Consider the following 14280-nt stretch of genomic DNA (forward strand, 5'->3'; position numbering starts at 1 on the left):
CAAAGTGACATCTCATTATATATTTTTTTTTGGAGGGGGGAGGGGTTGGTTTTCTTGTGGCATAGGGGATTGAACCCAGGGCCTTGAACATGGTAGACAAGTATAAAACCACTGAGCTACATTCCCAGCCCAAATTGTGGTTTTGATGTGCATTTCCCTAATGATTAGCATTGTTGAGCACCTTTTCAAATGCCTGTTGACCATCAGAATTTCTTCTTCTAACAAGTGTCTATTTAGCTCATTTATCCATTTTTTAATCAGGTTATTTGTAATTGGCATATTCAGTTGTATAGGTCCCTTGCCAAATTTAGGTATTAACCCCATATCAGACAAGTTTTGCAAATATTTTTTCCTATTTTAAAAGTTGCCTATCCATTTTATTTAATATTTCCTTTGTTGTGCAGAATTTTTTAAATTTGAAGGGCATTATTATTTCTTTTTACAAATCCTGACACTAATGCTTAAGTAAGTGGTGCTAAAGAAATAACAAACTGCTTTTATAATCTAAAACTGATCTTTTTTAACGTAAATTCCAAATGTCATAACAAAATTATCAATATTTCTCTTAGCGTAACATTAAGAGACTTTCCTTTAATAAATAATATTAACTTTAATGTTTTAAAATTAATTATCTCTTGCTTATTCTTTAAAATCATCCCTATTATTATATTTAGGAAGTGTCCCTGAAACCTTCTGATTATCATGAATAGTACTCAATACTTAACCTTATACTGCACAACTTCACAATAATATTGATCCTTTGAAGATAATACTATTCCCCAAATAAAGAGAAAGTAAACACCTGCTCAGATTTATAGACAGGTAAGTAGTGGTGATGCAAACATAACTAAAGTCTATAGACGCATAAACCCCATAATGAGAAATCTTTCTCCATGCTCTATGACAAACACGCTCACAGACAAGTAGGAATGATGCCATAATTACTATCACAAATCTAAAAAAGGAAAATGAGTGGTGCACAACCAAAACTTTCAAAGGCAACATAAAGCTAAAGATCTCACCAAGCCAAGCTTTGCTAACACACCGAGGAATGAAACCAAATCAAGAAGCCAGCTATTTTTTCAGTGTTAATCAAGAATGACATGAACATGCCCTCAAATTCACATTTAATCAAGTATTCCAAGATCAGATTAAAACCTTACATGAATATGAATTCTCATTTTAATGTTAGAAAGCCTGTATACTATTGGCACTCAATACATACAGAAAGACTGCAGATGAGGGTTGTTTCTGGGTATACAATATAAAAGATCTACACTGGGGCTGGGGTTGTAGCTCAGAGGTGCAGCACTCACCTAGCATGCATGAGGCTCTGGGTTCAATCCTCAGCACCTCATAAAAATAAAGACATTGGAAAAAAAAAAAAAGATCTACACCTCTCATTCATATCAATGAATAATTACTGAGAACCTGATACATACCTGTAACAGAATGCCAGGATAGAAATGGAGTCAGGTTAGGGTGAGTGATTATTAATAAAAGTAGTAAAACCAACCAAGCACTGAAGAAGAAAATCTAAGTGGAGAAGCATGAGTAGAAGATAAGAAATAATTAAAGAATATACAAAATAGGATTAAGTGACAAACTGTGTTGCAGAGACCACTGGGGGAAAAAAAAGCAAGTTTAAGATATGCCTGTGTAGGTAAGGATATGTGTACAGACGGAGATCATATTTTAGAGAATAACATTCATCAAAGTGCAAAAATACACAAGGTGTTTGATGGCATGACACAGTGACCAGTGACTACCTCTGAGTGAGGTAAAGGTCGAGAAAATCAGGAAAAGACACATACTTGATTGGGGTGAATCTACATTAGGAAGCCCCCAAAAAACCAGGAAGATCAGTTTAGATATGTCTTAGTAAGCAAAAACAATTGTTTTGATTTCATGGATAGAAGAATATAAAAGCATTTTCAGAAGATGAGGGGTAGTTCATATGGGACAGACTACAGGATGGAGAGTAAATATAAAGAATTAAAAGCCAGGAAGGAACCTCCCTCACCAAACCAAGTCCAGTAGAATTAAACCTAAATGAATGAAGTAATAAATGACACCAATACAGGAATGGAAAAATCCAAAAGAAATTTCAAAGGAATAAGCAGCAAAGGCCACTTAGATGCAAACTGAAAAATCTTGCTAAAGAAATGAAGCATCAGCTCTAAGAACATAATTTGCCTTTTCAAATAAATATCAGGAAAAGATTACTAAAATATATTTATGTTCATTTTTCCAAGTAAACTTGTTAACTTCATAGTAGGTTATATGAAATACACCCCTTAAAACTAACCTTCAAATTCAGAATGTGATCCATTAAAAGGAAACATCTTGGTTGCTTCAAAGTAAGATCAATGGGTCCCCCTCTCTGCTGTGGGTCCCAATTCAACATCAACTGTAGCCAGTTTTCCATGGGCTCCACTATTAAACTAGAAAATGTACAAAATATGATGAATATCATTATTTTCCACTTTTTTTTAGTATTATTAAAAAAATAATTTAGTAGGTTGTCTATTTCCTTTCTTATCACTTATCCATACCATTCTATATCTTACTTTCAAATAAGTCACAAAATTGCAGGGGATATACTTTCTAATCTATTTCACAGAGGACTTAATAAAATAGCGATAATAAAGATGTACAGAGACTTCTTTAATCAACATCTTTGGCATATCCTAGATCCCCAAACCCACATATGTAAATTTGTTATTGGCAGATTCAACAGATGAGTCCGATTCTACTCTCCAGTGACCATTTACTTCTTAATCCCTGGGATCTTCTCAGCACTTAAGCCAATCAAATTGATCGGCAATAATTCTCAGTTCCCCTACAACTATGTTGTCGATTACTATTTATTTAAAATTCAGTTCTTCAATCACATTAGCCATCTTTCTTTTTTCTTCTTCTTCTTCTTTTTTTTGGTAGTACTGGAAATCAAATCCAGGGTCTCATGCATGCTAAAAAAGTACTCTTAACACTGAGCTCTACTCCCACAGTCCCTAGCCATCTTGCAAGTGCTCAAAAGCTCAATAAGCCTCACGTGGCTAAAACTAATATGGAATATTTACCATGACAAAAAGTTCTACTGGATAACACTACTTGAAACAAACAACTACACTACTGTTCTTTTATAACCTTGGAGAAACTGAGGCAAACCTCCTCAAATAAAGTACACTTACCTACAAAGGCTATTTGGTTGAGGTAAATGGCTACTAAATCGAACTTCTCCTGTCATCTCTTCACATGCAAATATACACTTTGAATCCTTCTTCTTAATCTTCTCATGCCTATAAAAACAAAAGATACCTCAGTTGACAACCTGACTCTCTTACTATTTTTGCCACTTATTTTATTCAATTCTGCATTTTAAAAAGCAACGATACCAATAACAAAAGTGGGAAACAAAAGGAAACAACCAAAAAATTTCCATTCCCATTAAATGACAAAGTTCTTATCCATGTCTTACCAGGTAAATGGCTGCAGATGATGCAAAAAAGGCCTATATCCAGCAATACATTCAAACACCATGGTTCCAAAGCTCCAATAATCAACAGTGGCTGTGTAAGGCTTATTCTCGAAGAGCTCTGGGGCCTTAAAAAGAGAAAATGCTTTAAATGCCAAAACTGTAAGGGGAAGTTATTTTTGTACTACTGTATTCATGACCTTCAGAAATAAGAATAAGAATTTTATATATTTAAATTCAGAGAAATAGTACATATCTCACCAGATACTGCAGTGTTCCCACAAAAGATGTACAGAGACTTCCTTGATCAACATCTTTGGCATATCCTAGATCAATTATTTTATGTATTACCTGCAAAAGAAAATGGCTGAAATATTTGAAAGGGAAAGACAATAATATCCTTAGGCTGTGGGGATGGTGGTGGTAATGACCTTGCAATCTGAAATAATACAAATATATTTTAGGTCTGAGCTCCACCATTTAACTAGCCATGTGATCTTGATCAAGTTTTTTTTTTTTTTTTTTTTTTTTTAGAGAATCTTTTTTTAAAAAATACTTATTTATTTTTTTTTTTTTTTAGTTTTTGGCAGACACAACATCTTTGTTTGTATGTGGTACTGAGGATCGAACCCGGGCCGCACACATGTCAGGCGAGCGCGCTATTGCTTGAGCCACATCCCCAGCCCTTGATCAAGTTATTTAACTTCTCAGTTTCCTATATAATTAAATTCTAACTGGCTTTATTTCACAGATTTATTAGGACTTAATAGTCAAAATAAAAAACTTAATACAGGGCTGGGTTTGTGGCTCAGTGACAGAGCACTTGCCTCACATGTATGAGGCACTGGGTATCAATCTTCAGCATCACTTAAAAATAAATAAACAAAATAAAGATATTGTGCCCATGTATAACTAAAAATAAATAAATAAATAAAATTAAAAATTAATACAGTGCCTGATACATAGTGAAAAATTAAATACAGATTTTCTAATAATTTTTATTTTAGCATGTTAAGAATAAGATTTGTCCATTAAGCAAAAATAAGGGTGATTTCCAAACTTGAAGAAGCATCACATGACTGTAGAGTACCTTAAATGTAACTCAACACCTACCTAAATTCAAAAATGTCATTAAGTTTTTAGCTACAACAAAACAAAACAAAACCACAGAGATAATTAAGCAACATGAAAGGCTCCTATGAGAAGAAGTATAATCAAAGTTCCATCAACGGACCAATTGTGATCTACATATATTAACATAATCCAATGCAAGGTTAATAAGGCCAGGTGAAGTCATTTGAGTACCTATGATTTCTAACTTTTTGATGTTCCTTTTGTAATGCAGAAAAAAATTAAGAGAAAAATGTTTAAAATATCAAGGTCAGTAGAGGAAGGAAAATCATGGTGCTGAACAGTAGACTAAGAGTCAGGAAAAATGCAGTAAAATAAAGTGTTGTAGAAATATAAAAAAAAAAGTAAAGTAATTACATCATAAAATATCCATTGAAATAATTCATAAATTGTAAAATTCTGCTCAAAACGTAAGAGATGGAACAATTGGTTTATTTTGTGTTAAATATGTCCTGGTGTGAAAGTATTTATTTAACACAAGAATAATATTTTCTATACCTATTAGTAAGACAGAAAGATAAAGTTCCTTTCTTTGCCTTTTTTTAAAAGTCATACATTTTTTGTTTGTTTAAAGACTTTTATTTATTTTAGAGACTATTTAAACTTCTGCATGGCTGACATTTGAAAGAATTAGCTGAATGTAATTATTTGTCTAATTAATAGAATATGAGAAAGAATTGTGGCTAGAACATTTCTGATATGGATACTTAAGAGTTTGTATAAAATTGATGTGGGCCAGGTGTGGTGATAACATGCCTGTAATCCCAGTGGCTAGGGAGACTAAGGCAGGAGGATCAGGAGTTCAAAGCCAACCTCAGCAATTTAGCAAGGCCCTAAACAACTTAGTGAGACCCTGTCTCTAAATAAAAAATAAAAAGGGCTGGGGATGTGGCTCAGAGGTTAGAAAACTCCTGGGTTCAATCCCTGGAACAAAAAAAAAAAAGAAAAATATGAGTGCTCTTATTATCAGTCATCTTTTTTTTTTTTTTTTAAAGAGAGAGTGGGAGAGAGAGAGAGAACTTTTTAATATTTATTTTTTAGTTCTCGGCGGACACAACATCTTTGTTTGTATGTGGTGCTGAGGATCGAACCCAGGCCCCACGCACACCAGGCGAGCGCGCTACCGCTTGAGCCACGTCCCCAGCCCCATTATCAGTCATAAATGCATACTCAAGGCATTCTTTTAATGTGAGAACAGTACTGTTGCCATCCCCATGGAGTTTCCTTTGTTTACACATATAAAGAAAAGAGCAGGTATTTTTACCAGTCTTTTTTGTTAGATATATTAACTTATTTCAAGATCTTAAGAACAACAAGGAAATTTGTAATCAACATTTCCCCTCTTATAATTTTCTGATTTCTAGTCACAAATGTAATTTATATATGAAACCAAGAACCCCATTATTATGTATAATTATAAATCACCAATGAAATGATGAAATAAATAAATTAAAAGTCATCTACATACAAAATTGTAATTTATAGCAGCAAATTTTTTTGAAGAAATTAAAGATTTCTTTTAAATGCTTGTTTGGACATCCAAAAACTACAGAAAAAAATAATAAATAAAAGCCAAAATCAAAAAAATAAAAATAAGGCCAGGTGAAGTGGTGCATGCTTGTAATCCCAGTGATTAGTGAGGCAGAGGCAGGAGGACTTCAAGATTGAGGCCAGACTCAGCAACTTAGCAAAGCTCTGTAAGTAACTAAGCAAGACCCCATATCAAAGAAAAAAAAAAAGGCAAGTACCAAAAACAAACAAATAAACAAAAAACCAATGCAAGGTTTGTATTCACAGCTTTAAGTCTTTACTGGAATGTAACTGGATGCTAGAAACAAGAAAACTGTTCAAATTATTCTGAGGAAAATGAAACATTTTAGGAGCCAATACACAATTTCTGGATCTTCTCAAGACGATTATTTAAGAATCTGGGAAATGAAGGTTTTACTTTTTTCTTTGATTCTTTCTTTCTTTCTTTTGGATTTAAAATTTAAATACAGAATTTAGGATCTATGGAAAGGAGATGAGTTTTTTAAAAAATAAAAACTTTTTTTCTTAAAGTAAAGCAGACTAGGATGTATATATATATGTGTTTTGGATGTGCTTCTCAAGAATAAAATAGTGATAAGAATTAACAAATTATACAGTCTCTACCAACTATCTCTGCTAGAAAAACAGGCATCAACAAGACAGGTGCACCTCCTTCTTTGAAACCACTTTTAACAGAGGAGGAAAAAAAATGACCACAAAACTACAGTTTAGTGTGGTAAGGACTGAAATAGTAAAAGTATAGAGTGCTATGGGTAAACAGCAAGGACACTAAAGTTCAAAGACTAACTATATGCAAATCATGGAACATTTCTTCAGGTTTCACCTACCTTTCCACCAACATCCTGAAGAACTATGTTTTCAGGTTTTAGATCTCGATGTATAATTTTGTTTTCATGCAAATATCGGATCCCAGACCCTAAATAAAGTTTAGAATATATTTTGAAGAGAAAATACTGAGTTAAAAAAAAAAAAAAAACTTCACACAGCTCTGATCTGATGTTCAAAATTATATGAACCATCATAGCTGTATCAGAGCACTTCAGATTTTTTTCACAGAAAATACAGACACATTAAACAAATGATTTAATCATAATAAATTATAATATGTGCTCATTATAATAAATTATAATATGTGTTCAATTATAATATGTGCTCTAAATAAAAAATTAACATTAAAAGAAATTAAATAATCAATTGAGAAAATTCCTACAACCTGCATGGCCCTTTCCTCCCACCTAAGTCACCCTTTTCACCCAGACTTTGGTCTCCATGGCCTAGGAAAAGAAGCAAAACCAAAACATAAAGAAAACTTAATCTTGGCTTTTGTACTTCCTCTAATAGCATAGGTACTATTATTTTAGGGATTTTTCAGGAGTAATTCTGATTAAACAGAGAATTTCAATCTAAGACTAACTTGAGGATATATAGTTCCCAAAGAGTTGCAATTCCACTGTGAACAAAATTACTATGTCAATTGGGAATGGAGGCAGTAAAATTGAATAAGGTCATTTCACACAATATTTTGTCAGCAATTATAACATCTATGAGCCAAGAAAAGATTCTTAGATAAAACAATAATAACAAAATATCCTAGTTTTAATTTCGTACTAATAGTAACAGTTTTTTGACAAATTCTTATAGACATTAAAAAGCCATATGTTTTGTATAGTGTATCAGCAATTCTTAATTCCCAAGCAGTATACATAATCTTTTATGGACCCAGAGGTACTAAATTACAATGATATTTTAATATTGATTACATACCTATATCACTCAGTAAAGAAAGTATTTGGCTTTCTTTAAGTCCACAACAATTTTCTGGTTTGTTGAGTAGCTTTAAAAAAAAAAAAAAAAAGTCTAAAATTGTGTACTGCAAATTGCTGGCCAACAACAGCAACACATATTAGTCAACATACTCTGAAGAGAATATTGAAATGAGAAAATAAGACATGATAAAGAAAGTGAAAGAAGGGGAAAAAATCTTCAAACATAGTAAGAATATGTTTCATTTATGTGGACAAGGCTCATTAAAGTAAAGATAAAGGGCCAAAAGTATGTAAAATTGAAAAAGGCTGACAAATGTCTCTCTCTCTCTCTCTCTCTCTCTCTCATATATATATATATATATACACACACACACACACACACACACACACACACACACACGTATATATATTCATAAGGACATATTTAAAATGAGATAGGAAATAAAGATTGTAATAGAAAAGATAATTTTATAAGCACCTTAAACATTTAACACTATTGACATAGTCTCATCTTGCAAACAACAACAAAAATTCATGTTCTATAGAAGTTCATTAGACTAGACAAAGGGGAATGAAAGGAAGGGAGAGGGGATAGGCATAGTAAAGACAGTAGAATGAATCTGACATAACCTTTCTATGTTCATATGAATACATAACCAGTGTAACTCCATATCATCTTCAAACACAAGAATGGAATCCTAATTAGAATAAGTTATACTCCATTTATGTATGTCAAAATACATTCTACTGTTATGTATAAAAAGAACAACAACAAATAAAAAAATCCATGTTCTAAACCTAGAGTGAGCAAATATTTTCTGTAAAGGGACAGACAGTAAGCACTTTAGTCGTTGCAAGCCATATGGTTTCTGTCACAACTACTTAAAATTCTGCAGCTGCAAGAAAGAAGCCATAGACATGAGCATGGTTCCAATAAATTTTATTTACAAAACAGGTAACAGGCCATAGTTCTCTGTTCCTTATTCTAGATTATCATATTGGATATGATTCAAACAATCCTCAAATTTGTGACTTACAATCTCATCATCTCAAAATATCCATACTACCTTCCGAAGATCTCCTCCAGAACAGTATTCCATTGCTAGAAGAGGTACATCATTTATTAAAAAATTCAATTCCTCAGGAACATCACAGGCCTTTACAACATTGGGATGGTTCAACCTAAAAGAAAGGAAAAATACTAAAATCAAAACAATTTTTCCAATGAATAGGAACTAGATTTGAAGTGGTAATTAGAGATGAGAATGAGATAAGGAAGGAAGACTGGCATTGTTTATAAAATTCTAATTTATGATTTGTGTAATTGAAAATTAGTAATCTTTAGGAGAAAAAATATACATGAAGATACTATCACTGTTATTATTAGATTTATGTGTGTCAAGCAGTAAGCACTTTACATATAATTAATTCATTTGCTTGTCAAAATAATCCTAATAAAAGTAGATGTATTAAAAGTTTTATCACACAGAAGAAAAACTGAAGCACAAATTGGTTAAGTAATGTAAGATTACATAGCAAGTTCTCAATAAGGATTCAAAATCTGAATCAGGCTCCAAGGCCTATTTCATACTGCCTTTCCCATAATCACTTACAGTGTCACCCCAAAATAAATATTAATAAATTTGGGCATATTTCCTTACATTTCTAAATCTGCGCACAAACACAAGACTTTCAGTAAATTCAGAATCACAATGTCTTCCATTGGCTTTTTAAAAAAATTTATCACCATTCCTTTCATCATCATCATCATCATCATCATGCAATGGATTCCAAAACCAGTATGGATTCCTATCCTAGGACCTAAAGAAATAGAATCTCCACATGTAGGCTTAAGAATTCATATTATTAAGCTTTCCTGGTGATTTTGCCACATAGCCAATTTTGAAAATCATAAAAATGAAATAAGCAAAACACTAGTCAGAAAATACTTGTTTCAAATTCAGAATACCACTAGTGTGACTACACGGAGTTCAACTTCCTCATCTATAAAACATGGATAAGATATTAGGGATCCAAGATGGTGGGCCAGAGGGAGGCAGCATTCTGTGTTGCTCTGTGACCTGGGGCTCAAGTAGTGAGAATACTGCTTCTCTGTGAGCAATATTCCTGTTCCCGCGCAAGAATCATGGCCACCATGCCGTCCAGGGCTCCGGGACTCAGCATCAGAGTAGGTCTCCCAACTGCTCACCCATGCAGGACTACCAGGTACCCGAGTGAAAACATCAACATCAGCACCCTCGCAGAACTTTTGGCCACCCACCCAAGCAGAAACCACAAACGCCACTCCCACATAGGACACCTGGCAGCTTCCCACACACTGGAACTCCAGCCACCATTCCTGTGTGGACCCCATCTACCAATGTGGGGCTCCTCCATCACCTCTATCTTGGGACTCTGCAGCAGCAATGATAGTCCCCTACACACAGTAGCCTGCCTGCACTCAAGAACTTCACATGGGCTATGAAGTTAGCAGACAGACACACACTGCAAGTCACAGAGCTCGTTTCTGAACTGATCATCCAACCCCATCGCCTGGCTCCCCCAACCCGATCTGACATCCCATCCCTGAAAGCAACCACCTCTATCTTGGGACCTCATCACCATCTTTAGTGGGGGCAACTCCCAGTTTGGAACTCCAGCTGGCCAGTTTCTAACTCCCCCCTTTCCCCAGCAGTGAGTGCCCAACACAAAACAGTTATCAGCAAATACAGAGTGCACCCAAAGTACCACACTCAAGAGCCTGGAAAAGAAAGGTCCCTCATTAGGAAGTAGTAAAGGAGAGGGTGAGTGTGATCCAGTTTAGAGACTAACACAAAGACCAGGAACTTGGAGGTCTTCAGATGAGAAAAGAAGAAGGACCAGGTGCTCACATCACACAAGTAGGCCCAAAAAGAGATCCTTGAGGTGCAGTCTCCCTTCGGGGATTGGAAGGTCACACACCCCACTTCCAGGGGTCATCCAACCAGGACCAACCCTTCCACCCTGGTTACCTTCACCATCCTGACAGTGGAGATTCCAGCTAACAAAAGACCCCCACCTACTGGATGAGAAGGGAAGCAGGAAAGACACTGATCGAAAACCAAAACAATCCCTGTTTCTTCCTTCAAGATTTTTTTTTTCTTCTCCCTCTCTATTCTCCTACTCTCACATCCCCAGTATATGTGAAACCAAGTACTTTGCATGAATTAGGATTTTGAGGACTGGATGTCTGAATAGTATATTACAGACGTGTTGTATATTCTTTGTTCATTTTCTTTTCTCCCACCAATTTTTACTATTTTAACATTTTTTATTTTTCTTAATATTTATGTGTGTACTCTACTGTCTTCTCACTTACTTGTGTACCCAAATTACTTCCTCTCTCTTCTGCTACTAATCTTCCTCTTTAGATTTCTCTTTCACACTTTCTAAGATATAAGAACTCTATATCCTCACCTCCTACCTCCTCAGCATATCATCCTACTCCTCACCCCCGGTTCTTTGTCCACCATCAGAAACTGTAAACCTTTTTACAAACCTACAGAGTATATTGTAGATAATACTTGAATTCACCATTTCTGTACATTGTGACAAACTATAAATGTCTTAATAGCAAATGTTTACTTTTAGGGTGTATATTGTTTATATTGGGAGCTAACATTGTCCTTCACCTCAAAGGAGAGGTACTGAAACCCTACAGGGACACTACAAGCCTATAGAGTAAAACAGTAACACCTGGGATCCACAGAGCTAGCAGGAAAGACACACAAACAATATGAAAAGACAAGGGAAGAAAGTGCCCCAAACAAATCAAGATACCACATTATTAGAATTCATGGCCAGCACAGTAAAAGAAATGACAGAGAAGGAATTCAGGATGTACATAACTAAAATGTTCTGTAAACTAAATTATGAGTAAATACATGAAGCAAAAGATCATTTTGACAAAGAGTTACACAAATACAGGAAGCAAAAGGTTACTTCAATAGGGAGATAGAGGTTCTAAAAAAAAAAAAAAAAAAAAACCAAACAGAAATCCTTGAAATGAAAGAAACAATAAACCAAATTAAAAGTTCAATTGAAAGCATCACCAACAGATTAGACCATATTATTAGACCATAATAACCCTGAATGTTAATGGCCTAAACTCACAAATCAAAAGACACAGACTGGCAGATTGGATTTAAAAAAAAAAAAGACCCAACAATATGCTGTCTACAAGAGATTCATCTCATAGGGAAAAACATCCACAGAATGAAGGTGAAAGGTGGGGAAAAATCATACCACTCACATAGACTGCAGAAGCAAGCAGGGGTTTCAATCCTCATATCAAATAAAGTAGACTTCAAGCCAAAGTTAATCAAAAGGCATAAAGAAAGATATGTCATACTGCTTAAGGGAACCATTCATTAACAAGCCGTAACAATAATAAATTTATGTGCCCCAACAGTGAAGCATCTATGTTAATCAAACTCTTCTCAAATGCAAGAGTCAAACAGACCACAACACAATAATTCTGGGGGACTTTAACATACCTCTTTCACCACTAGATAGATCATCCAAACAAAAGCTGAACAAAAAAAACTACAGAACTGAAAAGTGAATCAATAACTTAACTGACATATACAGAATATTTCATCTTTCAATGAACGGAAAATATACGTACTTCTCAGCAGCACATGGATTCTTCTCTAAAATAGACCATATACTATGCCACAAAGCAACTCTTAGCAAATATAAAAAAGTAGAGATATTACCCTGCATTCTATCAAATCATAATGGAATGAAATTAGAAATCAATAAAATAAAGACTACTCCATCACCTGGAGACTAAATAATATGCTACTGAATGAATAATGGGTTGCAAAAGACATCAAGGAGGAGATTAAAAAATTCTTAGAGAGAATGAGAACAGATACAATGTATAGAAATCTCTGGGACACAATGAAGGCAGTTCTAAGAAGAAAGTTCATTGCATGGAGTTCATTCCTTAAAAGAAGAAAAAGTCAACAAATAAATTACTTAACTTTACATCTCAAAACCCTAGAAAAAGAATAAATCAACACCAAAAGCAGTAGAAAACAGAAAATAATTAAAATCAGAGCTGAAATCAAGGAAATTGAAACAAAAGAAACAAGTGAAAAAATTGACAAAACAAAAAGTTGATTCTTTGGAAAAATAAATAAAATTCACAAATCCTTAGCCATGCTATTGAAGAAGAGACAGAAAATTCAAATTACTAACATACGTGATGAAAAATGAAATATCACAACAGACACTACAGAAATATAGAAGATAATTAGAAATTATTTTGAAAACTTTTACTCCAATAAAATAGAAAACATCTAAGACATTGACAAATTTCTAGAGTCATATGATTTCCCCAAATTGAATCAGGATGATATGTACAATTTAATCAGATCAATTTCAAGCAATGAAACAGAAGACGCCGTCAGAAGCCTACTGAAAAGCGCGGGAACAGATGGATACACAGCTGAGTTCTACAAGACCTTTAAAGAAGAACTAATACCAATACTCTTCAATTTATTTCAGGAACAGAAAAAGAGGGAGCACTTCCAAACTCATTCTATGAGGCCAATATCACCCTGATTCCAAAACTAGGCAAAGACATCAGATAAAGAAAACTTCAGACTAATATCTCTTATGAATATAGATGTAAAGATTTTCAATAAAATTCTGGCAAATCAAACACAAAAAAATATCAAAAAGTAGTGCACCACGATCAAGTGGGGTTCATCCCAGGGATGCAAGGTTGGTTCAACATACAGAAATCAATAAACGTAATTCATCACATCAATAGACCTAAAGATAAGAACCATATGATCAACTCAATAGATGTAGAAAAAGCATTTGACAAAATACAGCACCCCTTCATGTTCAGAATTCTAGAAAAACTAAAGATAACAGGAACATATCTTGACATTGTGAAGCCCCAGACCAACATCATTCTAAATGGAGAAAAATTAAAAGCATTCCCTCTAAAAAGTGGAACAAGACAGAGATGCCCTCTTTCACCACTTCTATTTAACATAGTTCTTGAAACACTGGCCAGAGCAATTAGATGCAAGAAATTAAAGGGATTCAGATAAGAAAAGAAGAACTCAAATTAGCACTATTTGCTAACAATTGATTCTATACCTAGAAGACCCAAAAAATTCCACCAGAAAACTTCTAGAACTAGTAAATAAATTCAGCAAAGTAGCTGGATACAAAATCAGCACCCATAAATCAAAGGAATTTTTGTATATCAGTGACAAATCCTGTGAAAGGGAAACGAGGAAAACTACCCCATTTACAATAGCCTAAAAAAACCCAACCAAACAAAAAACCCCC

At 34.2% G+C, this 14280-nt stretch overlaps 1 protein-coding gene across 2 annotated transcripts in view; it reads right to left on the reverse strand.

Annotated features, from left to right (window-relative positions):
- Chuk (component of inhibitor of nuclear factor kappa B kinase complex) overlaps positions 1 to 14280 on the reverse strand; it is a 43863-nt gene that overhangs the window by 21875 nt on the left and 7708 nt on the right. For both annotated transcript variants that reach the window (XM_076835007.1, XM_076835006.1), the window contains exons 3-9: positions 8994 to 9108; positions 7925 to 7994; positions 6988 to 7076; positions 3740 to 3829; positions 3482 to 3606; positions 3195 to 3302; positions 2309 to 2444 (exon numbers count right to left, since the gene is read on the reverse strand). In XM_076835007.1, coding sequence (XP_076691122.1) covers positions 2309 to 2444; positions 3195 to 3302; positions 3482 to 3606; positions 3740 to 3829; positions 6988 to 7076; positions 7925 to 7994; positions 8994 to 9108 — 733 coding nt within the window. The remainder of the gene's footprint in view (positions 1 to 2308; positions 2445 to 3194; positions 3303 to 3481; positions 3607 to 3739; positions 3830 to 6987; positions 7077 to 7924; positions 7995 to 8993; positions 9109 to 14280) is intronic.

This window comes from Callospermophilus lateralis, chromosome 15 (assembly GCF_048772815.1).
Source record: "Callospermophilus lateralis isolate mCalLat2 chromosome 15, mCalLat2.hap1, whole genome shotgun sequence".
Classification (NCBI taxonomy): domain Eukaryota; kingdom Metazoa; phylum Chordata; class Mammalia; order Rodentia; family Sciuridae; genus Callospermophilus; species Callospermophilus lateralis.